The sequence below is a fragment of the Alosa sapidissima genome, chromosome 24 (assembly GCF_018492685.1).
Source record: "Alosa sapidissima isolate fAloSap1 chromosome 24, fAloSap1.pri, whole genome shotgun sequence".
NCBI classification, from domain to species: domain Eukaryota; kingdom Metazoa; phylum Chordata; class Actinopteri; order Clupeiformes; family Clupeidae; genus Alosa; species Alosa sapidissima.
The window spans coordinates 14490782-14517074 of NC_055980.1; the positions used below are offsets into that span (position 1 = coordinate 14490782).

At 43.7% G+C, this 26293-nt stretch overlaps 2 protein-coding genes across 2 annotated transcripts in view; one reads left to right on the forward strand and one right to left on the reverse strand.

Moving 5' to 3' along the window:
* Positions 1 to 1830: 1830 nt before the first annotated feature.
* On the reverse strand, positions 1831 to 5234 carry ndr2 (nodal-related 2). Its single transcript, XM_042083924.1, has 3 exons — positions 4982 to 5234; positions 2762 to 3522; positions 1831 to 2472 (listed from the first exon to the last, which is right to left on the reverse strand). Exons 1-3 carry the CDS (start codon positions 5232 to 5234, stop codon positions 2320 to 2322), a joined length of 1167 nt encoding a protein of 388 aa, XP_041939858.1. The 3' UTR covers positions 1831 to 2319.
* A 6993-nt stretch (positions 5235 to 12227) lies between these two features.
* pald1a (phosphatase domain containing paladin 1a) overlaps positions 12228 to 26293 on the forward strand; it is a 77672-nt gene continuing 63606 nt past the window's right edge. Inside the window, 4 exon segments of the mRNA XM_042082989.1 lie at positions 12228 to 12489; positions 24686 to 24880; positions 25227 to 25329; positions 26044 to 26223. Of these exon segments, the coding sequence (XP_041938923.1) occupies positions 24699 to 24880; positions 25227 to 25329; positions 26044 to 26223 (465 nt within the window). The 5' untranslated portion in view covers positions 12228 to 12489; positions 24686 to 24698.

Genomic DNA, 26293 nt, shown 5'->3' on the forward strand with positions numbered 1-26293 from the left:
CCTGAAATATTCAAGGTCTTCCCTGGAATAGATATTGCCTGGATGGCAGTATATATTGCTCAAAACCTGTATACATCTTTCAGAATTGATTGTGCTTTGCCAAATGTGCAAGATGCTCATGCTGTAGGCACTAATGCTCCTCCACACCGTCATAGATGTTGGGTTTCGAACTGAGCACTAAAACAAGTTGGATAGGTTGGATACATGGATAAGCCCTCTCCCAGAGGAGTCCATGATTTCCAAAAATAATGGCAAATTTTGATTGGTCTACCCACAGGACCTTTTTCCATGTTACCTCAGTCCATTTTAAACAAGCTAAGGCCCAGATAAGACGGTGGTATTTTCTGTATCGTGTCTCAATACAATTTTGGTTGTTAAAATTTTGCCTGCAGTTTTTGAATTGAGTATCAAACTGTGCACATAGACAATGGTTATCAGAGGTTGTCCTGAGCCCATACAATGACAGGTGTGGAAACAGGTCTGGTGTTGATGCAGTGCCATCTGTACATATGTGTGTGTGACAACCCTACCCTACTTGTATTTTTTTTTTGTCTTTCCATCTGTCAACCTGTACATGGGGGTGTCAAACCAGGTGGTTCTTGACAGTAAATCAAGTGAGAGTGCATTTATGCATTAATTGGAGTGCCCCCATGGATGGAAGTTGTGTGCGTCCAGAGGCTGTTGTAGTGATCCTACAGTACACGTCAAATTTTGTGTGGTTTGTAACATCTCATCACAAAATATTAGCGATTGAAGTGCCACATTTTTGCTTTTGTTTTTCACTTGGTGACACTAATCCTGAAATGAGTGGTTATGGGCTGGGTTATTACGGTTCCTTCAGACAACATACCGCACAAATTTCGTCATCTGGGGTGCAACATTTGACACAATAATAAGCAAATAGATTTGCCCAGTTATTAAATTAGCTTTCCTTAGGGTGTGTTAAGACTAGTGTTAGTTTTTGCAGCTGCTGGCGTCTGTTTTACATTATACTTACATTACATTGTACTGTACTGTATGTGCAAAATATAGCATAGACTATCTAGTAATCCTGTTTCTGCATTATTTCTGCATTATTCTTTTATATGTTCTGATGTAATATCTCTTTTTTTAATACCATGCAGATTCAGCTAATTAGATTCCTGTGTGCCTTGCACATTTTAATGAATGTACTGATTGAATGACTAATGAAAATTACAAAGATGTTTAAGTTTCAGAGGACTGTTTTTCTTTTTTCAAAACCATATCCTCATATTGCACAATTATGATAATGATGATTTTATCACAAGTGTCTTTAGGCTAGATCCCCACTAGATCTTAAAGGTGCTCTAAGCGATGTTACGCGGTTTCAAGCTGAAATGTTTTTTGTTACATACAGTAAACATCACCTAACCATCCACTAGCTGCCTGTGCCCTGAATACACTGTAAAAAAACGCAGTCTCTGTGGACAGCCCAGGCTCCAAAAACAGCAACAAAAACAACCTAGTCCAGCCTGGACCATAAAAACATAACAAACTGTTCCAGCCAATCACCGACGTGTTTAGGAGAGTTTCCATTGCACAGGAGGGAGTAGTGAGCAGCTAGCTCTCTTTTGTTTGAACGTTAACAGAAGTGGCGTTACCCAACATTGCTTAGAGCACCTTTAAACCGACAAAACACCACAATATGCTTAATGTAGTTATGTTAAATAATAAGGATTCATTTTCAATTTTTTGTAACAGATGCCTTTCACATTGTTTTAATAATACTTGTAAAAAATAACATTCTATATATTTTTCCATGAAATTCACTTTTGAATGAATAATAATTTAGACATAAATATATTGGCTTTTAGTTAAATCTTATTTACAATAAGTATACACAAATACACCTTTGGTGTACCTGAAAATACATCAGCAGTGCTTGAAATGTCTATGAGCTCAATGGCTTATGGCACAGAATATTGCTTTCAGCGCATCCATGGGCATTAAGGTTGTCTGTTCTTTCCTAGGGGTGAGACTAGGTGCTTCGGGCAACACAACATGGAAGAGCTCACATATTTTCCTTTAAGTGTATTAGATTCCTCCAGATAAGGTATATCTGTCCGCGTACATTTCAGCCCTCCAGCAATGTTTCTATGAGCAAACTCCTCCAGATCATTTAATCCCAGAAGACAGACTTGCCTGTCAATTCTGTTGACGATGGCTCCCAGTCTCTCTGTCTCACTCTTTTGCACCATCCTTTGATACGTTTCCACATAAGAGAGGCCTTGATGTTCCCCCCTCTGTGGTAGAATTTTCATCTGCTCCAGACAGCGCTGTGGAGAAGTTCATTTGATTTCAGTGGCAGCCACACTCGGCCACAATCATGTCTTCATGATGTCTCAGAATCATTTCTCCACCCTCGTAGTACAGCATGCTCAATGGGCTCATCTTTGTGGGGGCACAGCAAGCAGTGGGGACTCGGTTTGGGTGGTAGTACTTCAAGAGACTCTGTAACAGCAAAAACAAACAAGAAGAAGCATGAGGTTTTGAGGTTTTGTTCTCAGATCTGAGAAAATTGGTTTGGACGCCAATTCAATTTACATCAAATTAGAACACATCAAAAGGAAATCAGGAGGAATCAAAATGCTTTTGAGATTATCAGTGTGCAGACAGCTGAGCAATTGCTTAATGCCTGCTCCGTTAAAAACGCACACCTTCACACAAATTCTTCTAAGGGTATTCAAGATGCAGAAAAAGTCTGTGTGCATATCAATTTATCCTTAAATAACCCACTCACCTGCATATAGGCATGATTTGTTGGGTTGAACTCCTCTCCGAGTGGGCTTGGGCAGCTTCCCTCGCACCGATAGGCGTTGTACTTCTTGGGGAACACGATCCATGAGCCCCAGCCTATCTGATTGAAATCCACCTGCATCTCCACCCGTCGGCAGGGTGACGCAGATTCCTCTCTCTTGGGTGCCTCCAAGTGCCTCATGGGTTGCCCTCGGCGCCCACGCCTGCTCCTCTGCCGCCTGGGCTTCTTCACCTCCTTGTTCTCGGTGTTAAAGAGGAACTTGGACTTTTCGGCTGTGTGCAGCAAGCTGGCCTTGTCCTGCTCACCCTTGTCCGACAGGGTGTTTGAGAAGACCACCAAAAGCGCCCGGTTGCTGATAAAATGCAGAGGCCTGGTGAAGGCAGAGGGGAGTGAGGTGTGCAGAGGCTCCACGTTTCTCTTCACCTTTTCTGGCCTCGACGTTCCACCCCGAGGTTGATCTCTCATCCAGCCCAGGAGCTGACTGGTGACATTGTACACCCTCCAGTGACCCGTGGAGCTGACCATGGAAGTGGATGGGAGGAGGCCCAGGGACTCTTGCTCCCGACAGGGGTCCTGTGCTGGGCATGCACGGTCCTGCTTGTGCTGGAGCTCCACAGCGATGTCCACGTGATGAGAGACCTGGGGCAGTCGGATCCGCAACTCGGCAGCCTGGATCTTGGTGTCGGCTAGCAGCGACGAGAAGTCAAAGGTCACCACCCAGTGTCTGCCTATGTTGTCCAGGCCTGAAAAAACAGAATCACACTGAAATGTGAGTATTTGATTTTTTTTTTTTTTTGCATAGGCTACTGTGAATTCAATGATTTGACATTGTCATGCTGCAACCTGTCCACAAATCTTTAATGAACCAAAAAGGTATAGGCTACTGATGCAGATTGCTTAGTAATTAGTTAATTAGTTTACATTTGAAGTTGGTTTTCTTCAGTTGGATAGCTGAGTGTAGCTTTCAGTATTCTTCTTAAACGATTGTTAATACTGCTGTCTTGAAAGCCAGGGAGACAACACAATTTGAATGAGAAAAGTGAAGGAATACACATGGTTGAGACCCATATTCATTAAAGAGCTGATGTGCAGAGTGTAGTGTATTAGGTCTTGTGCATTTGCATGAACTAAACTGCAAATAGCCCTGGTCAAATTAAGATGTCTCTTAGATCAAAGGACTATTAAGCAGACCCCTGCTTAGCCTACTAGAAGTAATATAAACTAACCAAATACTGTTACAGGCAATTTGATGTATTTAATTTAATTATTAGTATTAATTTCTATACTATTCCCTCATAATTCATTTCAGTTTCTACAGTAGGCAGTAGAGTTAGCCTACAAGGCCTACTTTATCAACTTGACAATTGTTTACAATTAAGCCAAAGACACAGATCCAACGATTTATATTGTCATTAAAGATGTTACACATTAAGCATAGGCCCTAAATGGTTTCATTTATTATTTCACTAATTTTTAGTTAAGAGGTTTCGGCAATTATATAATTTAAGCTTGTATAAAAAGAAGCCTTAAAAGTTGCGCAGAGCCATTGGACTAATCCACTCAAAGCAAACACCGGATCGAAACCAATCATTTAACACATCTATTGCTCGGCTTCCGCATATCCTCATGTAAACAAATAGGCTACAACTTTCTCACCTACCAGCGATGTTAAATTAGCTTGTTCGCAGGCGCCCCTTCCCTGTACGTTAGAGCCCGCCTGCCAGCGACCGCTAATCTAATCAACGGACGTGTGAAAAGAACTGAGACTGGATGTTGATTTGAGTTTAACAACTGATTTGTATAGGAATGTCTGACAAGATGCGTAATCAACATCAGTGGTTTAAAGCAAGAGAGGTTTGCTTTGAGCATTAGACCTAAAACTTCCAACACTGATCCTTAGGCCTATTCTCTCACAAGAAAAAGGATGTGAATTGAGGTCAGCTAGGGTTGTCTGGCCCCTGCGTTTAGACACCATGCTGTCCTTAAATAACGACTGTGGATAAAAATGAATTCCAGAGGGGAAAAAGCTTTTACTAACATGTTCTAAAACATAAAAATAGACTACTAACCAAATCCATCCAACCTAAATGTGCTTTAGGCTGCTCACTATACACAATGTTAGGCTCTCCTACATGGGGCCCATATGACAGCAACTTAAGAAGATGTTTTTAAAGGGAAAAAACGTAAAACACAAAACCTTACTTTTTGCTATTAAACTCCGTACAGTGTCCGTTTGCTTGGCTGAATCCTCCTCAATAAATTCCACCGGTCGCGTGTGATTGCTCGTAAAAGTCCGATAAAGGTGCATCATGTACGAAGGTAACTGATGCCTTGGCGAGCGATTTGTGGAAATCCTTTGGGACGTAAGTATTCCATCCGTGCTTTTCTGCAATCCCAATGCCTCCAAGAGGATATGAGAGTAGAGCAGCACACGCAATACTCCGAACACATGCATGATGACGACCTAGCTCCAAATGACAGGTTCCTTGGATACGGGGCAGGTAGGGTTTTATACGGTCACCACCCCATGATGCATACTTAACAAGTAGCAGAGGACATTAAAGGAAATTGACGTGCTTCTTCAAGGCTTGACATGACAGGTCATCAGCTATTGAGTTGTTAATGAGGGGACCGCGCGCATGAATGCGCGATGAATATCACGTCTTCAGAACACCTTGTACTGAATTACACTGAGGGGCAATTGATATTTTATTTAACCCTTTGAAGGAGTTATAAGCTTAACTCAGACATGCCCTTGTTAACCAAACAGTGGTATTTCTACCATAGGTAATTCTATGGCGCACCAGTGACCATGCAACACAAATGTGCTTTTCTAGCAACCAGACACAACTACTGATGTAAAACTTTTCAAGTCTTTGCACTACACATGATCAGTGAAGACACCTCTCGCATACACTTAAAATGGCCAAAGTGCCCACATTTATTGAATACTATCAAATCATAAAAATGAGGAGCCCCTGCTACAATTTAACTTTTATGTTGCCAACACATTGGGAGGTGCACTGATTCGAGGCACACTTGAATTAACTAGGAGAGTGCGCATGCCCATGAGGTCCCTGATCATTCACAAAGTGCTGCGCTTTCTTTTGAGAAAAAAGGGGCAAGACGGTACCAAACGACAAGAAACATACTGCAAAAAGAAACAGTTCATCCCGAAAACAAGTGATCTTGTGGCAGGAAAGTTCGGCGCACAGTAGATACGCAAAGGAAACCTTTTTCTGTTTTTGGATAGTCGGTAGTCAATTGCCAGCGCTGCAATGGTAAGTCTTTAGAGTTTGCTTGCTGGGATCGCATTTCCTGACCCTGGGAAGCCACGCTACTCTACTTCTTGATAATAGCGTGATGCTCAATCTTTCCTAATCTCGAAATTGTTGTGTTGCTGAGTTAGGCAAGTGCTCAATTATGTGTTGTGCTAAGAGCTATAGTAGCGTAGTTTATGTGCAACAGTTGTTTCGTGGCATGTGCTTGGAATTACCAACAAGCTCTTAGTTAACAACGATGGGGGAACTTTCTCAGACTTTGTTATCAAAGGATTTTCGTTTATATAGCTATCGGATGATGCGAATTAGGTGTTAACGATTTCGAGATACGATGAAACAGAATCAGATTTACTTGGCATTTGACGTTAAATCTATTTATTTGAGCTGGTTTCACCGTAACAAGACAATAGGATTTTGGGACACTAGCATGCCTTAGGCTATCCTTAATGCCATGGTAGTAGTGCATACGTGATGGCTGATGTTTCATTTGTAGCGTGTTGACTGTGGCAATATTTGTTGCGAAAAATGCTAATTGCTACATGGCATGGCAATTTCCATATCAGAAGTGTTATCTTGATACATTACTTCACCAACTTTTTCGCACCTCTTGTGTTAAGCGCGTATTTTCATTTGCACTGTAGTGTCGGCCCTTACCGCTAACTATATAGCTAAGCCTCACTCTACTATCTTAATTAAGGCGGGGTCAGTTCACGCAGTTGTATTTACAAACAAGTGCTCCTATGAGATGGACAACTTCATGCAAATTATTTTGTTGGACAACTATAATCACTTCTTTAATTAAAAGTGCCAATAACAGCCTTTTGTCTGACTAGCTCTGAAGTGAACTATATAGCAAGTTATTATTCACGCTGCGCATGAAGGAAACCAATTTTATTTATAAGACATTTAACTTGAAACAAACTCTAGGCTGGCTGACGTCAAGTTTTTTTTAGCCAAGATGAAACTTACTTTTGAATCTGATCACTTTTTTTTTTGTTTTTTAGTAAAATGGTTTATTTTGACGATTTATTTGCAACTGTTGTAATGCAAATTCTCTTTCTTGGCCTGTGCCATCGAAAGCTAGGATTAATCAAGGTCAAGGAGTCGATACTATTCAGAAGCTCTTGCAATGCCCCTAATCAATTAGGCCTAATTCTTTTTGAAGATATGAGTCATACAAACATGGGTTGAGCCAGCATAAGGTTTCATGCTATTCATCATTCATCAAAGCATACAATTTAGCCTTATCAGACACCCCATGTGAGTCCCTATGAGAGTCCCTATGTCTGGTTGTACACAGTTTTTGTTCAAAGTCCCCCTGTTATTATAAAGGTATTGTATGTCATTCTATGTGCACAGGAATAGTATTTCCCACTTTTAACCTATGACCTTAAAGGGCTTTCAATCTAACATTGGTATGTGGCCACTAGGTTCTATAATTTACCATACAAAATGTAGAAACACAAGCACATATACATCACAGCTCTTCACACTTTCTCATATCATACACATTATTTATTAATGTATTGTTTGCAAATGGGTGTTGGGGATATGGTGTAGGCTTATGTGAGTTAGCGTGGATATGATGGGGATACAACTGGTGCAATCTGTCCTTGTGGAATATCCATGGCTCTCTGCTTAGGAACCTAATGTATGTTACATTTCCTATTGTGTTAAAGGACAGTGTTACTGATAAATGTGTATTGTACATCATATGAGCATATCCGGGCAATGACTTGGTTGAGTTGGCCATGTTGTGCATGCAGGATTGACTTTTGCCACCAGATGTCACCTGCCTGACTTAATTTCTTACCTTGATGAAATGAGATCCCTACAGATTAACAACATGCAAATAGTTGTGTCCATAATATTTTTGTTAGGCCTACTTTGTTGCATTGAATGGATGCAAGCACTTGTAGTGTACATATATTTCTATCGCCAGTTTGAAATGGGCATTAAAAGGCTCATAGGCATACTAACATCTCCCTTGTTGTGAACCCAACAAGTTAATGGCAGCTTTCTCCCAACATAACTATCCTCAAAAAAATGTCTGAGTTATTTCTGTGCAGCACCATAATGCGGTTTCGGAAACTCCATGAAACTCTTAAAGACTCCTCTCTCAAGGTGGTGAACATTCTGTAGTTGATACACATTGTTCCCATTGCCAAATCTGTTTATTTAATTGATGTAGAGGTGGGCTGTGCACAACACAACACAAAATGGGTCCAGGTCCCGAATACATAGTAGGCCTACAATCCAACTTTGAAGAGAAACTGTGGATGTCTCTGCACATTGTGTTGAGCAGTTGTTTTAATCAAATTCTCAGTGTAATTTCAGTGATTGTTGAGCTCAATGTTTCTTTAGAATCACACACTCAAACTGTAGGCTACCTTTAACACGCAGTAGCTGTGTGCACATATATCATTAGGCTACTGTTTCTATTTTCCTACTGTTATTTTTCCAAAGCAATAAACCTGAGCCAATTAGCAGAGCACATGGATCTGTCACAGCCCCAAGGTCAGTGCGTGTGGGAAGAGAATAGGAAGGGTTCTGATGATGGCAGTCAATTATGCCTTTGCTGTCTTCAAGTGCCAGCAGTATGATGTTCCTCGTGAGGGTAAGAAGGGCTGCTGCTTTGCTCCCAGCTTGGTTTCCCGTCTGTGTTTACATTCTCGTCCAGATGCTTGTGTTGAGGCTCCTCGGCTATACGCTCGGGCTTAGGAGAAGGACGTCTGTATACACAGGTGTCAGAGTTCTGGAAGAGAGGAGAGGAGGCTGAGACCAGACAGAAAAGAGGATGTAAAAAGGAACACACACACACACACACACACACACATACATACAAATCCTCTCTGCCTGAAATCCCACTGTGTTTTTCTGTGTGAGATAGGTGGAGAGCAAGCTGTATATTCTTACATGAATGATTCATATCACAGAGATGGACAAATGGAGACAGACAGAGGGGTTGAGGTGAACACTGCTTTATCATATATTTCGGTCCTCTTGAATAAATCCAGTTGTCCTTAAATGACAGCAGCAAGACCAGGCAGTCTTTTTTTGGTTATAGCCGGTGAGTTATGGCGACGGAATGAGCTATGAATCCATAAATCAACCGTATCCCTGCTTTGTGTATAAGATCACAAGGACAAGAGGAAATCTGTGCTTATTTAGCAGAGATGATATATCTCAAGTGCTTATGGCCGGGTCACGCCAATGGAACAGGGAAGGAAGGCCAAGACAGTATCTTTTTTTCTTTCCCTCAACGTGATGTTTTTGAAGTTTTCTTTCCCCCAGTAGTGGGGTGACGCCAGGGTAGAGGTGCAGAGGCATGTAGGAGCCGGCGGTGCGGAGTGGCGGCACACTTAAGCCATCATCAAAGCCTGCCAGCGCGGCTGGGACAGGAAGGAAGGAACAGGTGTGGCGGCAGCGGCGGCAGCAGGCGCTGTGCAAGCCCACGTCGGCTGGCCGATGCCAATCCGATCTCGACTGGGGAAACACTGGCGAGCCCAAGGGCCTATTGTATTTTTAGAAACCCCCCCCCCCCCCCCAACCCAAACACACACATACACACATACCCTCAACAACCCTGCCAATCTGGAGCGCAAACACTCCAGAGAGGAAGAGTTTAGAAAAATAATGGCTTGGCACTTGCATTCGTCCCTGCCGGAGGCTCAGCTTGCAGCTTCAGAACAGCAAGAGAAGGGAAAGGGGTATTGAAGAAAATATTTGTTTTTGTCCAGCGCCTGTAGCCAATCATGTCTAGAGAGAGCCAACAGTGCCTCTGGTGTGCATCAGTCATGTCATCTTCTTGTATGATTTAGCGCTGTTTATGTACTGACTTCTGCATCAAGCTACGCTCTCGTTCGCCCTTTGAGGAGGGGGGAGAGGAGTTCGTTTGGAGATCCTTCAGATATAGAACAGGCTCATTTCCTGCGTCTGCTGCCTGTTAGGAGGGACTGCAGGGACACATTAGTAGAGGGGACTAGAAACATGAGCCTTACATTTGAGAGCGAGGCACGGTTTTGTGGACGATGTTCTGCAGGACATGATGACTGATCTTACCCGGCACAGACCAAAGGCTTCAAGAGTTCCTAGGTTAACGTCCAGAAACCATTAGAGGAGCCGTAAGATCTTTTGGATCCTTCTGATGAATTTGTATGTTGTAGCTGTTTTGTGAAATGAAAACCACTTCAAGGCCCCCTATAACCCACCTGCCAAGGCTCTCTGTGTGCAAAGTGTTTATGGGTAACCTTTAGCTTTTTTATAGATCCCATGAAGTTTTAGGGTACTGTGGTTCCTTGAATGGTTTAGTAATGCATGCTACTGACTTTCAGTGTTGAAGTGTATGTGTTTCAGTAGTGTCAGTGATGTTCAGTATATGTTCTCAGTTGGTAAAAATGCTTCTATGCCCAATACCAGAGACCTCCTGGGTCATGACTCCAGTTCAGAGATCTCATCTGCACTCATTAACTGCACATCTCCCTCCATTCATGGTACACACCTTCAAATTGTACCATTCATGGACGAAATGTGGGTTCATCTGTGGTAACGCATAACTTGATACTGAAATGCTAAGTTAACTCAGCAAACCATCTCCAGACAGAAGACCGCAGCGTTAGTTGAACTTTACCATACAGGTGTGATGTCCTTCTCCCCTGGCCTCCCCTGGTGAGAGCTAGTTTGTCCCTTGAGCCCTGTGTCCACACTGCTTGTTTGAAGAGGTCGGTGGCTTACCATAAGTGGCTTAGCAAACCAGGAAGTGCGCAGGCTGGTTGCCAGTTTGCCATCCTTGGGGATGAGGAAGATGCCAGCGCCACTAAGCCCACCGTTAATGGCGGCTAGTGTTTACCCAGCTGTACGACTGTTTGCAGTGCAAGGAGCGACAACTTAATTGCCAATGAATGAAGCAATTAGAGCATCACGTTGAATTACACAAGACAAACCAGCACAGGTCTCTGGCTCTTTGTCAGAGTGTTTGACTTGGAAACCCCCACCGTCGTCACCATCTACCTGAGCCTCCACCAACCCTTTCACCTAACAGCCTCAAACCCCAGGGGAGTCCATGGCAGTGGTGCAGTGGTCTCTTTGTCAGGGTGGGCTTAGGGTGGTGATTCCTGTCATGTGTTGGGCTAAGAGGTCTTGTGTAGGAGCTGTGATGAGAGATTGTTATTGGCTGCAGAGGTCTGTGGAGGGGGAGGGGGCGGGGGTCTCATGGACACATGACCTCCGTCACAATCTAAATGGCCACACACACACACACACACACACACACACGGTTTCCTTCACCCACACACACGGTTGTGCTTATGTGCTCGTAGAAGCATGGCTATGGGGGTGCACACACCTTGCTACTCACTCTCCCACACCCTCCCACTAACAGCCACATGGCCACATGACCTCCGTCACAATCTAAATGGCCACACACACACACACACACACGGTTTCCTTCACCCACACACACGGTTGTGCTTATGTGCTCGTAGAAGCATGGCTATGGGGGTGCACACCCCTTGCTACTCACCCTCCCACTAACAGCCACATGCTGATTTACTGAAGTGCATTGCCTCCCTCTTCCTCTTTTCTGCGTCCCCCCCCCCTCCTCCTCCTCCTCTCCTCTCCTCTCGTCTCTGGGTGCTTCCGTTTGTCTGCTGCCGCTGCAGTGGGCTGTAGGCACTGCCACCGCTACAGCTCGCTCTCTTTATAAGGACACGGCGCTCCTTCAGAGCCCTGCCCCCGCGTTTGGGAATCACCAACCTTCCCTCCCTCCCTCCCTCCTCTCTCTTCTCTTCCTCTCTCTCTGCCTTCCCCTCTCTCTCTAGCGTGTGTACACATATATATACACACACACACACACACACAGACAGACATATATACACACACACACACACTGACAGTCTTGCCGGCTCGGTCAGCCCAAGTCGGTGTTTCAGGAAGACTGGCACTAAGGAGATTGTATTGCTTCTCCTTCTTCTTCACCCACTCCTCCTCCTTCTTTCATCTCCTCCTTCTCCTCCTCCTCCTCCTCCTCCTCCTTTTCTTCCTCTCCTCCTTCTCTCCTCTGTGTTCTCCCTCTTCTCGCACACGAGGATTAACAAGAGGGCTCCCTCGGATGGTCACAAGGACGTGGACGTGGTGCACGGTACGCTCAAGTGCTGCTTGTATTTTCGAACGGATGACTTCAGTTTCGAGCCTCTCGAGGTCCCGCTCCACCGGTGCCTGAGGAGCTCTCGAGTGCCAGAGAGGGCGGACGGCTTTTGAAGTGTGTGTGTGTGCGTGCGTCTGTGTGTCTGTGCACCGCAGCTCTCGGCGGTGACACGTTCTCTGCTCCTGTGGGGCGAACTTGTTTCGGTGTGTCTTATATATTGTCGGTATATCTCGGTATTTCAGTTTTTTTTTTAATTGAAAGTGAGTTCAGGACTAACATTAGAGGTAAGTAGCTATCGAAACTGACATTAAGTGCCATTCTTTTGCCTTCATGACCAACTTTTCATGATTGTGTAACTTGATAAAGTGCGTAGTCAGTCAGAATGGTATTTTACATTCATCGTTAGCGTAATCTGGATGTTGATGGCATAACCTCATGCCTCAAACAGTTGTACCCTTAGAGGTTTGCAGTTGTTCAGCTTGTGAAGGATCTCTTGTCTTGACAGTTGTCCTAGAGTATACGGTTGTCAAGGTGGTTGACTTCAAACTTTGTCCTGACTTTGTTACAGTCTACAGTAACAGTTAATAGTTAAAATATGTAGCATGTGTGTTCTTGTCATTGTATGGAAGCGTTTCCTGAAACATGGGACATCAGTGTGATGGGCACGGTTGGGAGGAATATGTTGGGGTGTGTGTGTGTGTGTGTGTGTGTGTGTGTTTGCCATCGATGAATAAACCCAGCAGTTATGGTGCGGACTTGTGCAACTCCTAAAAGCACACTGTGGTTGAGACACGAAAGCCACATTTCACAAGGCCCTGCAAATCGCTGTGGATGAAACTGCCAACTGAAAATAAAATTATAGGCACCAAAATAGATGTCACACTGTCAGCTTTTTTCTTTCCTTCTTGTGATCTGTTGTTTTTTTTCATCTGACAAGCTGTTGTTGAAAGGTTTTTTTTAGCGGAGCCAGAACTTTAGCTGGCATTTCTGGGTCATGGTTTAGGCACAGGATGACAGTGTCGCTGGGTGTGTATGACAGTTGGGAAGGAACACAGAAAAGTGTGTGTGAGAGAGCTTATTCAGCTGTTCACACCAAGCCCTCTGTGTGCTTCAGTCAAACTGGCGGCAGGTTTGTGGGGTTGCCATACGTGGTCTGGCATATCATGATGGGTAGACTATCCCAGAAAGTCCCACTGCTAGAAAATAATCTACACCATTGCCCCTCCATTCTTCTAAGTCTTGTAATCAAGCTGAGAGCACAATTGCACCTGGGCACATTTGCTATAAACTAATATATATGTGAGCGTTTTCAAAAATGATCTAGAGTTTTTTTACAGCTTTCTTTTAATGCAGAGTCCTTCAGAAGAGACCCTGGTTTAATAACTAGTTTAAAATTAATTTGCTCTTACAGCAGTTCATTTTAAATGGCTCCTTAGTGTTCCGAAAGCTTTAAATTGTCTACTTTCCTCTTGTCCTTGTATCCTTTAAAGCAACACCAAAGAGTTTTTTTGTACCTTAAAATAATGTTTCCAAAATTGTTTCCGTGGTTCATCAACTCGTAACAGGGTGAACGGCACTTCTGCATTCGCTTTGCGGCCCTCTATCGGCTATAACCACACTATGTAAGTTTGCCAGATCGGGTAGCGGATCTGTAGTTCGATGGAATGAGACATAAGAAACTACAAATTTGACTTGCATGATGTCGCAATACATCATACTTTCATAAAATCATGCAACATATTCTACCTTGTCTATGGACATCGTTATTTGCAAAGTCGTTGCTGGATAAACAAATAGCGCGCGTGCGACAGAGGAAAAGTTCTTTGGTGTTGCTTTAAATCACATGTTGCTGGGACAGAAATGTGATTTTGGCAGTTTCAAGGTGGATAAAAGCATCATTGAAAGCATCATGAGTCAGTAGCCTGCTCTATGAAATGTTTTCACATTGGCTTAAGTCTGCTAAGCACTCAAGTATGGCCTTGATGGGAGAGTGCATATATATCAAGGATACAGCTCTTACTTAATCTGAAGTCTTGCAAAAGGGAAGGGAAGTCAAAAAGAACTTCCAATCAGACTCTCTCTCGCTTTTTTCCAAATTGTGCTCAAGTCTCAAACTTGGCGATTGAGGACTGTGAAAGCCAGAGTCATCTTTGAAGACCCTTTGTGGCTGTTGTTCCTCGTCAATACCAAGTCTTGACACAGAAGTCTATCCCGTTAACAACAATCAGAACCCATTCCTGTAAGGAAACGGGTACAGATTGTATCAGTGGCTTGTCACACAGTTGTTGCGTTGTTGTTTTGTGAGAAGCCGCACAGCACCTGAGAGGCACAGCCCTTAACTGAAATGCCCTCGGTGGCGAAACACGGGAAGTGAGGGGAGGAAGTGGGCGCTTCCGCCGCCTCACGCCCAGCAGTGCAGCACAGCGCAGCGCACGAGGGCCAAACGCAGACTGAGGTTTGGTTTCTCTAGCAGCACTTGCAGAGTCAAATCACTGGCTGTGGCAGGCAAGTCACTTCTCTACAGTGGGGTGTGATTTTATTTATTTATTAATATATATTTTTTCCTGACAAGGTTGACTAAAAATTGCCTTGAAAAGTTCATGGTATATTGACAAGTGATGGGGGTGGACCAAAAATGGATAGCTTTATTGAATATATTATTTCACCAGATTATAATAATAATAAATCTATGTAATAATTTGGTTCCCAGACTCCAATAATGTTTTGAAGAAACTTTGTTTGGTTTGTTTGTGGTCTTTAGATATCTTAAGTCAAGTGCTTTGCGTGACCCATATAGATCACAACAAAACAGGAAGCAGACAAAGTAGACGGTGCTGTTTCCAGTATGTCAACACATGAATGCTTTTCTGCTTGCCTTCATAATGTGGATTATTATTTTGAAATGAGTGATTGCAGAGCTGAGGCTCGTCCATAGTTATTAAAGGGATAATGAACGTGCTCATATAAAGGAACATCAATTTCAACACACATCAGCTTAACAAAACGGTTTTGGGAAGTTGTGATTGTGTGGCAGTCGTGATGATTTGGGAGGTTGTGCGCGTGAGGTCTGTGGGCCAGTGTTTCGGAGGAAACTTTTTGCAATGGCACTGAATTCACTGTTGACTAGTGCTATTTGTCTTTCTCTTTCAGTCTGTCTGTATGTGTGTAGAGAGGAAATAATGAATGAAAACAAGCCTTTTTTTTTTTTTTTTTTGTTGTGCGGGGAGGAAGCACCCCTCCGTCTCTGCAAAAGTGTGCGGAAATGACCTCAACACTGGCAGTCCACCCTGACATCTTGCAACGTCCTGTAGAGACGCATGTCTCCGTGAACTTTGTGCACTGTGAAGAAAGATAGTCAACAGAGAGCCACTCAGGAGCCATTTCTACACCCCCCCCCCCCCTCCCCACCACCACTCACACATACTTCCTCTGAAGGTGTTTAGTTCTTCCTGTAGCTAGTTCTTCCTGTGTCAGAGTGGACTGCTGTCTCACTGGTGACCAGTGTGTCCTACTTGGCAAAACACCATTTTTCTGTGTCTGATAAATTCATGAGACAATGGGAATATGGGGCGTTTCAAAGAATAGCCTACTGCCAGGATATTTCTTTGTTCTCTAATTCATTTTTTTTTGCTTGGAATGAAATGCATGTTCCTCTATTTAAAGCATAAATTCATTTTCCAGGCTCATTTCGGTCATTTAGATGTTTGATGATTTGATGATGATGTCATGCAAAGCTTTGGTTTTTGCTCCGGGCCCTGTTCCACTGATTCCAATGGTCGGTTTTAAATAAGATGTCCTGAGTCTTAGATGATGGTGTCACATTGTCCTGGAGGCTCTGCAGTGGTGAGTCTGTGTGTGGCTGTGGTCACATTTGGACAATCAGCGGATTTTTGCTGCCCTTCGCCAAGCGCAGCTTTTAGTGGCCTCTGCGTAAGGGCCCGTTGCTAATGTTGAGTTGAAAAGTGAAATGATTCTACTGGCCTGCTGCTCTAGTGCACATTTCTCTCCTCTGGACACTGACCTTGTCTAGATGCTACATCAGTGCAACCCATGGCCTTGCTGTGGGGTTTTGCAGAGAAAAACATTTACATTACATTCGCATGTATTCATTTAGCAGATGCAAAATCCAAATTCTATCCAAAGCGACTTGCATGTGTCAATTATATTACAAGGGCCACTGTCCCTGAAGCAACTTGGAGTTAAGTGCCTTGCTCATGGCCACAACGGTGGAAGCCGAGAACTGAACCCACCATCTTTTTCAGGCTACCGCATGCTAGCCCAACTCCTTAACCACTAAGCTACCACCACAAACAAGCAAACAAAACGGTGCCATGACCTCACGGTGACTTTTATGGATACGCTGTTAGTTTTCCACAACAATAGATGTGTTTTATCCAGAACCTTTGCTCGTAGTGGACATGCAGGCAAACAAGTTTTTCAGGAAAAGCACTTTTGCATAGTGTCATATGGTCAGTGAGAGGGGAGGTCCAAAGAGAGACTGGCTCTAGTACATTTTCAGTGTGTTAAGCTCTTAACTGAAAACCACACATTTGCATGGTCGTTCATCAAGGAAACGTGGTGTACAGTAGTAGAATATTCTTCCTGAACTTTGAAGAGTTCCACATGAATAACTTTGTATGTAATATATCAATGGGTTCTATAAGTGGATCCTATTCTGGGGTGGCGCAAGGCATATCCGACCACCTGCAATAACAAAGAAACCACAGTCTGTTAAGTTTTGCATGTTTTGTCATGTGTGACCAGGATGTTGTCGCTGGTTTGTCATTGAATAATTCTGAATGTTCTTCCCCTGTTTTTACCCCGGCGTGACCCTGAACTGTCTGCCCACAGTCACCGCTACCCACAGCGGGTTGCAGGTTGTCAACATCTTCAAGATCACAGTTAACTGATATGATAACAATATTGTCTTTACTCTCAGGTCTGTGTTTTAACATTGCGTTGGCTCTGATGCCGCTCCTACGCTTTATCCGAAACGGAGAAAACTAGAGAAGAAGTGGAAATAAAAAAGAAACAAAATGTGTTTCCTCATCGTCTGCTGTGTAGTGTAGGCCACTGTTTGGGTCTGACTTTGTGTATGTATGTGTGTGTGTGTGAGAGAGAGAGTCTCTCTGTCTCTCCTGCTTGCCGTTCTCCCACCCCTCTTGGTCTCCTAAGAATGAGGAGCCCCCTTCTCTGCATCCTTCCTCTTATTAGCGCACCCTAGGACAGATGCATCCTGCAGCTGCACTCTCTTTCCTGTCTGCTTCTTTAGAGCCCCCTTTTGTCCGGCTTGTTCGCTCGCTCGCTCACTCACTCACTCTCTCGTTCGCTCTCTCATTCGCTCGTTGGTTGGTTGGTTCGCACACTTGCTCTCGCTCTCTCAGCGATGTCAGGATGCTGCCGGAATTTCAATCAGCCAGGGCTAAAAAGAGGCGAAGTGGGGCCTGGGCTTGGTTGGACACACACACATACATTCCCCCCACCCATTGCTCTCTCTCTGTGGTGTCAGGAAAAGTCTCACTGGCCAGCTAGAAGGAGGAGGGGGGGTGGGGGGCGTTGGACCCTGTCAAGCTAGTGGCAGACCAGTTTCATTTGAATGGCTCACAAAAGATTGGCTTTTTGGAAGAATGCAACTTCCCTCCTAACCCCACCACACTAAACAACCCCCCTCCACCCAAGCCACCCTCCCCCAAGTGTTCTAACTGGAACAAGAACTGCATGACGTTAATGGGGAAACGGATGGATAGATTTGGATCACATTTCATATCACATGTTCCACTGACCTTTTGTTAACATTGGAACGGGACATTGGAGGATGGACATGTCTAATTAAATTATTGTCCGCCATTCTGTTGTTCTTCCACTCTGCTTAAACTGACCTTTGAAATTAAATGATAAATCAAATGCTGCATTCACCTTGAAGTCAGTACTCCCATATATCCTGACCAGGTTATGTATGTACTGCATAATCATACTCATATTGGTGTGCAACAAGTGCAATCTTCATGTCATAATCCAAGTCCAATAGTCATATTTGAATGGTATCTTTTTGCCAACCGTCCAGCCCTGGGCAAAGTAATACTGGCTATTCAACAGGCCTGTTTGTGTCTACTCTGCCTGACATGCTGTCTTGGGGAGAATATCATGCTTTGGGGAGAATATCTCCAGATTAGCTGATGGCTACAAAAGCCAGGTTGCATGAGTAAGATCATAAATGTGTTCCTTTTTAGAGAAGGTTCCAGAATAAACGGAGGAGGGAAGTGTGGTTTTGTATACTATTCTAGAAGTGGATGTTTATCAGTCAGGGCTTTTTCCTCCTCTCAGTCAAAAGATTTGTGCTTGATGAGCAAGGCCCAGAGGCCAACTGCAGAGTGTTTTGTTGATGTTTGGTCACACAGAAAGGTCAAATCCTCTCATTACAGCAAGACAGTGTTTCTGATTTGCTTTAAAAAGATTGTTTTGTGCTGCATCTGTGCTGACCTTCTAGCGCTTACAGCGCTAATGGGATTTATTGCTATGGGGTGGTGTTTCACCAGTGGTGACATTTTGGGAGTAAAATTAAATTATCCGGAACAGGAGGATTTACTCGTGAGATGATCAATTTTATCATTTAACGTTTTAGATTTTTATTCCTTTTTCCATGCACCAGTGATGAGAAAGAAGGCTAGCTCTCTGGTCCACTGTGCCCCTCTTTGGGGAAAAAAGAAAAAACGCTTTACGGAAACCATGGCAGAGCACAGTCCCCATAGGAGCCCAGTTATTCTAGCAAGCTGTGAATCATGTTATAACTACTCCAGTTTGGTTCAGATAGTCTGTAGTAGTTGGATTATCAGTGTGACTGAACTACTGTTACTGTCCAGGAATTCAGGTCATGTGAGTCATGCTCAGGATAGGCCCCTTCCCTCATAATGTTTATTGAAATCAAATTAGGACGTACATGACTGTGGGAGTGCTGTCATAATGTGATTCAGCATCCATCCATACAAGATTCATAATGGCATTCAGTGACATGAAAATATGCCTTATGTTACCAAATGAGGGAATCTGAAGTTTCAGGTCAATATCTAAAACGGTTTGCCCGTGGCGTCCATTTGAATTTCGGGTGCCACGGCCCTAATTGACACATTGGTATTTCACATTTCATCTTTTGGCATTTTTGGAAGCCCATAACATCTGTTCTAATAGTGGTAGAAAGCTGGAAACTGGTGTGGTAGTTCATTGTAGCCTGTACTACACAATTCAGGAGACAGAATCAACATTCCTTACTGATCATATTTATTCTAAACAGGATTATTTGTTATATGTGGGAACCTTGCTCTTGAACGCTTGCCAAACTGAATTTGAAGGGTATGGTACCACTGGTGGGGGTTTTATGGGGGTCCAAAAACCCTCTCCGGCAGAGGTGACTCTTGGAACCCCATATTTGTATCCCCAAATGACCATGTGGGCACTTGATGATCCTAATGGGATTTATACCAGATAAAGATACATATTTGTTCTTTCTTTTAATGAAATTTTTGACTATGAAGCTCCATAATGTGAATTTTATTCTTCATAATGCACCATTTTGGGCATTGTTTCCAGAAGTCCAGAAATTAGACCCCCATAAAACCCCCACCAGTGGTACCATACCCTTCAAATTCATTTTGACCAGAGCAAAGTTCCCACATATAACAAATAATCCTGTTTAGAATAAATATGATCATTAATTGTGGTGCTAAGGCCACCCAAAAAGTAAAAAATCACACATGCCGTCAACATTTTTTAGGACTTTGGTGACCCACTCTCACCCAAACAGTAAGGAATGTTTCCAGCCTTCTACCACTATTAGAACAGACATTATGGGCTTCCAAAAATGCCAAAAGATGAAATGTGAAATTCCAATCTGTCAATTAGGGCTGTGGCACCCGAAATTCAAATGGACGCCACGGGCAAAGATATTGACCTGAAACTTCAGATTCCCTCATTTGGTAACATAAGGCATATTTTCACAGCCTTTCAACAAAATCTGAGAGGTACCATGTACATGATACCCCAATATTGGCTGTTTTCACATGGAATGACCCTATAAGTGAAATCCGTGAATTAGTGAAACATACTCACCACACAGTGAACACACAGTGATCCCGACGCAGTGAGCTGCCTGCTACAGCGGCGCTTGGGGAGCAATGAGGGGTTAGGTGCCTTGCTCAAGGACACTTCAGCCGTTCCTACTGGTCGGTGTTCGAACCGGCAACCCTCCGGTTATAAGTCCGAAGCGCTAACCAGTATAGGCCACAGCTGCCCCTATATGTTATATTCTATGATCTCTAAAGGGAGGGACATGTTTTGTATTGCTGACTGCCCTACTTCACTTGTGTGTGCCTTAGTCCTTGTGTCCTGTTTCCTTCCTGCTCTTCCCGCACCACTTCCTGCTCTTCCCGCACCACTTTGTGCCTGTCTGCCCTCCACCTTGTCTGGGGTCTCCCTACATCATGTTCCCCTTCCATCTCCTCTGTGCCAGCCTCAGGTGGTTAACAGACCCCCCCCCCTCACCCACTGGCAGCCAGGTGTTGATGAGGCCTTCTTCCTGTTAGAAGGGACTAACCCTCCGGCCGCCACCTGTGTCACCATCGGCTTTTAAGGTGCTTAGACAATGGCCATTGTTAATGGCGTAATGCAAGCACTATTTGAACTGAATTCAGTTAACACATAAAATGTGTTCATGAAACACCCTAGAAATACACTGACTGTGAAACCCTATTGTATGCTATACAGGTCTGTTTCTCTGCCTTGTTAATCTGAGTAAAACCACGGCCATTGACCGGTTTGTCTTAATGCAGCGTTTGCTCTTCACAAATCTGTTCCTCTTCATTCTGGTCATCATGATGCTCATAGGACACAATGATGGTCCTGTTGTTTACAAGGGCTGAATGATTTGGGGAGAATATCTAATTGCGGTTTCCGAGATTGCGATTTGATTTGCGATTTAATTGGTTAGCATGCAAAGCACAGTACCTCTGTCTGATGAGTATGGCTGTGCGTCACATAAAGATGAAATTAATATGTAGCATTATTGACCATTGGTTAAGCTAGCCGCACAATTAGGCCATCCTTAAAAATATTTTCGTTTGCCGTAACCCGACCGACCCTGTCAATTTAGAACCGACCCAAATATTTATTTTTTTCCCCCTTTTAGTCCGACCGACTTGTCGGTTGTAAACTTGCGTTAATACCGACCGATTGTTTTTTTTACTCTAAACAACCAATACAAATGCAATAAAATAATATTTCTTTTAGTAGGCCCACGTATTGTGAATATAAATTGCCTACATGCAAACGTGGCTCACTTTGCGTGGCTCACTTGGCGTCATCTCTACACCATTGGTTTTACGCATGTCACACTATGGCCTACGCTTCGTTTCATTCACACAAACTGATAACGCTTTTACTTGGCACGAAGTTCTGGAAGAACTGTGGCCAGATCTTTTCTCATGCCTTCTCCCCCTAGTCTAGCGGTTCAGCATTTCTCGAAATATGGGTCCGCAACATGGAGACTGCTGGTTCGCGGAGTCGTGGAGTGAAATTAGGCCCGATGCTTCATCTGATAATTTGCTGCGCAGTTGATCAAGAAACCGCGGATCGACGAAAAAAGAAAACAAACGTTTCTGCTATCGATGTCATTAAACATGGAGCCCTACAATTAAGTGGTGGTATGAGCATTCATTCAATGCGCGTCTGCGCGAGAGAAACTGAAACTAATCGATAACGTTGGTATCAAAGCTCCGTTTCAACCTGTTGGAAGGCTATTTATTTATTTAACGAAACTTAATAGAACGACGTTGTTTTTTGGAACTTACTTAGAAACAGAGCAGAGACTGTATAATATACTGTATAGCATTGAGTATTGTATAGTCAAATTTCAATATAACGTGGCCAAGAGCTATTGTAGCCTTCTTTCTGGGTACATGTAGATGAGCCCTATGACCCAAAAGTCTGCCATGACCGGGCCTCAGGTCAAAGAAGTTTGAGAAAGGCTGGTCTATATAACCTGCATCAGAATGAGGTTTGCAATGGTGCGCCTGAAGGCACGGGTTGAAGACCCAGTCAGTTACGTCACGATATGCACATTTGTGTAAATTCATTCCTACGTAATCACAATGACCAAAATTGAACTTTTTTTTTTACTTTGAATCTTGAAAAAAAAAATATTGACCTACCTACCGACCCATTTTTATTTTTTTTTGGCTGTTACTGCAAACAAAAATATTTTTAAGGATGGCCTTAATTGCAGCCTTTTTTGAGATTTGCTAATTACATAAGTTCAAATTGCGGTTTTGATTTGATTAATCTTTCAGCCCTTGTTCACTTCACACAGTGTTCCCTGTCACTTTCTGTATCTCAGCGGTTATGTTAAGACAAGATGGTGCTGCATCATGTGTCGGAGCCTTGAGTTCTCCCTGTTCACCCAGTCTGGGCCTGGGTGACAGTGTCGCGTGCTTAATTTAAATGACTCGTAGCAGCTGTAAGAAAGGGGCTGGATGGGGTATTTGTGTAGACAGGACATGTGTTGGGCTGTTTTTTTAATCTTTTTTGGCTCGGGATTAAGTGCCTTGCTCAAGGGCACAACGGGGGAATTTTTTTTGTTTCACGTAAAACTCGATTTTCGATTTAAAATCTTTTTTTTGCCCAGCCCTAAGAGCACATCATTCATATTTGTTGATTAGATTTTTTTTTTTGCTTCTTCTTTTAAATCGCAATAAAGGAGGTTTACCAGAAATGGTACAACGGAATGAGTAGGTGATATGAAAAACATGTCATCAATGTTTTGCCAGGGAAGTCCGTTCACTGCAAGTCATGTTTGTTAAGAAACTTTCAAGTCTGTTGATGTCAACTCTTTGAATGTAGAGAATGGCTGTGTCCTTCACTCTTCAGTGGTTGGCTGTGTGCTGGGTGGTGTTGAATGCAAGTGTGTGTGTGTGTGTGGGGGAGGTCTTTTATCAGACAGCCTTCAGTGGTGAACGTGGAAGCTCAGCCAGCTCACAGACATAATTATGTGTAGGTGCTGACGTGCATACTTGAGTTACTGGGAAGGTGTGGGTACTGTATTTGTGCAAGTTAGAGTGCTTATTGTGAGTGTGTGTGTGTGTAAGGGAAATATTTTGTTTCTCTGTGTTAGTGGGTTGGGGTATCTCTGGGAGATGGAATGTGGAGATAAGTGTGTGTGTGTGTCTGTCTGTCTGTGGGGTGAGATTTCTGAGCCTGTGATCATAAAGCTGTGTGTGTGAGTGTCTCAGACATGCCTCAGCAGTCTCCATAACAATTTCCAGTGTGTGTCCCTCAGACAGTCATTCTCTGGCTGCTTCTGCAGTGCGGCTTGAGGAAAGGGGGGGGGGGGGTAGCAGCAGCAGCAGCAGAGATGAAGGGATGAGAAAAGAAAAGGAAGGAGGAGGGAAATGGACAGACACAGAGGGAGGGCAAATCAGGGGTGGTGGTGGTGGTAGGGTGGTGCTGAGGAGCCAGACCTGGTTTGTTTATCTGCTGTGCTTGCAGCAAATCCCTTGTTTGCTCTGGCGGGAGTGGATGGGGCCTGCAGAAATGTTTGGATTGTTTAGAGGAGGGCCTGCTGTGCATCAAGTGTCCTCTAATTAAGGTGTAAATACTGCCACACTTCCCCCATTTAAGCTCCGCATCGCAGAAATAGCACATCGAAGACGCGGAGTGATTCTGAGTTACGGCTGGAGCGCATGAATGTGCCCTGACATAATAGATCTTTGTCTGTGGTCAGGGTGAGAAGTATATTTAGTTTGCCACTTTAGACTGCAAACCATCTACAGACCAGTGTGAGATGCTGAGGCCAGAAATTGCCATTTTGTCTTTTAAAAAAGATTGGACTTCACACTAGTCTTTATTATTTATTGATTTTGGCCCTTTTTGTCATACCCAACTGCTTAAACGATTCACTAGATCACTCGAAGTGTCTGGAAAGAATGAAATCTAAATGACTTGATGAATAATTAAGGAAAAATGGCCAGCTATGTATATTTTTGGCAGGATGCATATTTGAAATGTAGCATTGGCTATTACAAGGAGACACTGTCACTATTATTATAAGTCTACAAGAGCGTTTATATTTTTAGCTACAACAACAATAAAAAAACATGCTGCACCTTTTCAATACGCTCTTGACCAAAGAGGCAGAGGCATTTCCTTTACTGCCTTGGCCAGACAGAAACGTGTGAATGATCTAACACAACCCCCCCCCCCCCCCCCCCCCACACACACACACACACACACACATACACACACACTCCCCCCTAACTCATTCAAGCCTTTGGCACAGTTGGAGTTTATCATGTGAAGCGCCATCTCATTTGTTCCGTTGTGTTTTCGTCTGTTTGTTGTTGACTCTGCTGTGTTTTTTACTTCCTGTGTTTGCTGTGATGTCGTCGGCGGCGGCGTCTCTGCTGCTCCTGCCGTGGTGATGGTGGTGATTGACAGCTGCGTGTGGAGTATGGGTACAACTGCCAGTGCCGCGCCACACCCTCCTGCAGTGCATGAGGGCGTCCACGGCAACGGCAACGGCATGGCGGACAGCAGGCAATCCCTGAGTGTCAGCTCGCTCCAGACGGTCAGCATCCACAACAACAAGGCAAAGTCCATCATCACCAACAAAGTAGCACCGGTGGTCATCACGTAAGTGTCGAGCGTCAACGCAGCGGGTAAACATCTGACTAGGCTGTGGGGGGGGGGGGCTTTAATCCTCCCAGATGATTGTGGATGGGAGGTGGGAATCTAGATAAACATCCATAGTCTGAAGGTCTGGAAATGGTTAGCCTACATCTTGAATTGACTCTCAAGGCACATGGTTAGTTTTTTATTAATGCCTTGCATTTGTCAACGGTATGTATCAGAGCATTAAACTTCACTGCCAGCATCTAAGCAATGGATAATGGAGCCATGCCACTTATTAGTCATTATAGTTTGTGGTGCTGTGGTAGGACATGGGGCCTTTTTGTGAATACTCTCTCCCTCTCCCCAGGTATAATTGTAGGCAAGAGTTCCAGATTCACGATGACCTTCACAAAACCAATTACAAAGTGGGCAGAATTTCCGACACCATGCCTGAGCACTATTTGGTGCAGGTAAGTGAAGATGACTTACTCCTCCAAAACACTCAGCTGTTTGTCAATGACTCCAATATAGCTAGATATAACTGATTGACTTTAACTGTTAATTTGATCCAGAAACCTTGTCACAGAGATACATGTTCACTCCTGCCCCTAGTGCATTAAGGCATCAGCCTTTTAAGCGTCATATGAAGTGATGGGCTTGTAAATAAGCTGTTTTGGCTCTTCTGATCTGACGAGGGCTGTTTGGAGCGTGATCAGCCTCGTCTTGACGCTTTGAACTGGCTCAGCCCATCTCCGGGGGCCATAGAGGTCATGCGAGTGACCCTATTGTTTCAGCTGGAGTTTCAGTTTGCCGACAAGTGGGCATGGTTTCGCTTGGGCCTGACGCGAATAAGTTCAGAAGAGGGAAAAATTCACACATCTCTACTAAGGCCTCACTGTCGTTTGCTGTATTTTTCTTGCCCTGACATATTTAGACTTTTAAGTAGTTACGTTTATACTTGCAGGTGTATGTGGTTCTTCATCTATTAACTGTCACACCAAGTACATTAATTGCTAGAAGCAACCTTAACTAAAGTTAATATAATTTAACTTAAATAATTTATGGTTTCTGGTTTTTGGAGTGAAGAGATGAACATTCTAGATTATGTTTTGTTCTAGATTATATTCTAAATTATTTTTGACTCTCATTGCACTTTTTTAAAGGATTGCTTTTCTCATCCGTAGGGGAACTACTTCATGGTGCAGGACGTGTACAGCAAGGCAGATGTTTTGAACACTACAGCGAGTCATGGAGCTCCCAACTTTCGCCAAGTCAAGGGCAGCTACCCACTCTTTGGCATGGGACAGCCCAGCCTCAATGGCTTCAAACAGGTCCTCCAGAGGCTGCAGAGCCAAGGCCACGAGGTAAGTCTCCTGTTCCTTCCTTATGTTAGTAATAGGTTATAGCTTTGTAAGAGGATAAATCCATATATAT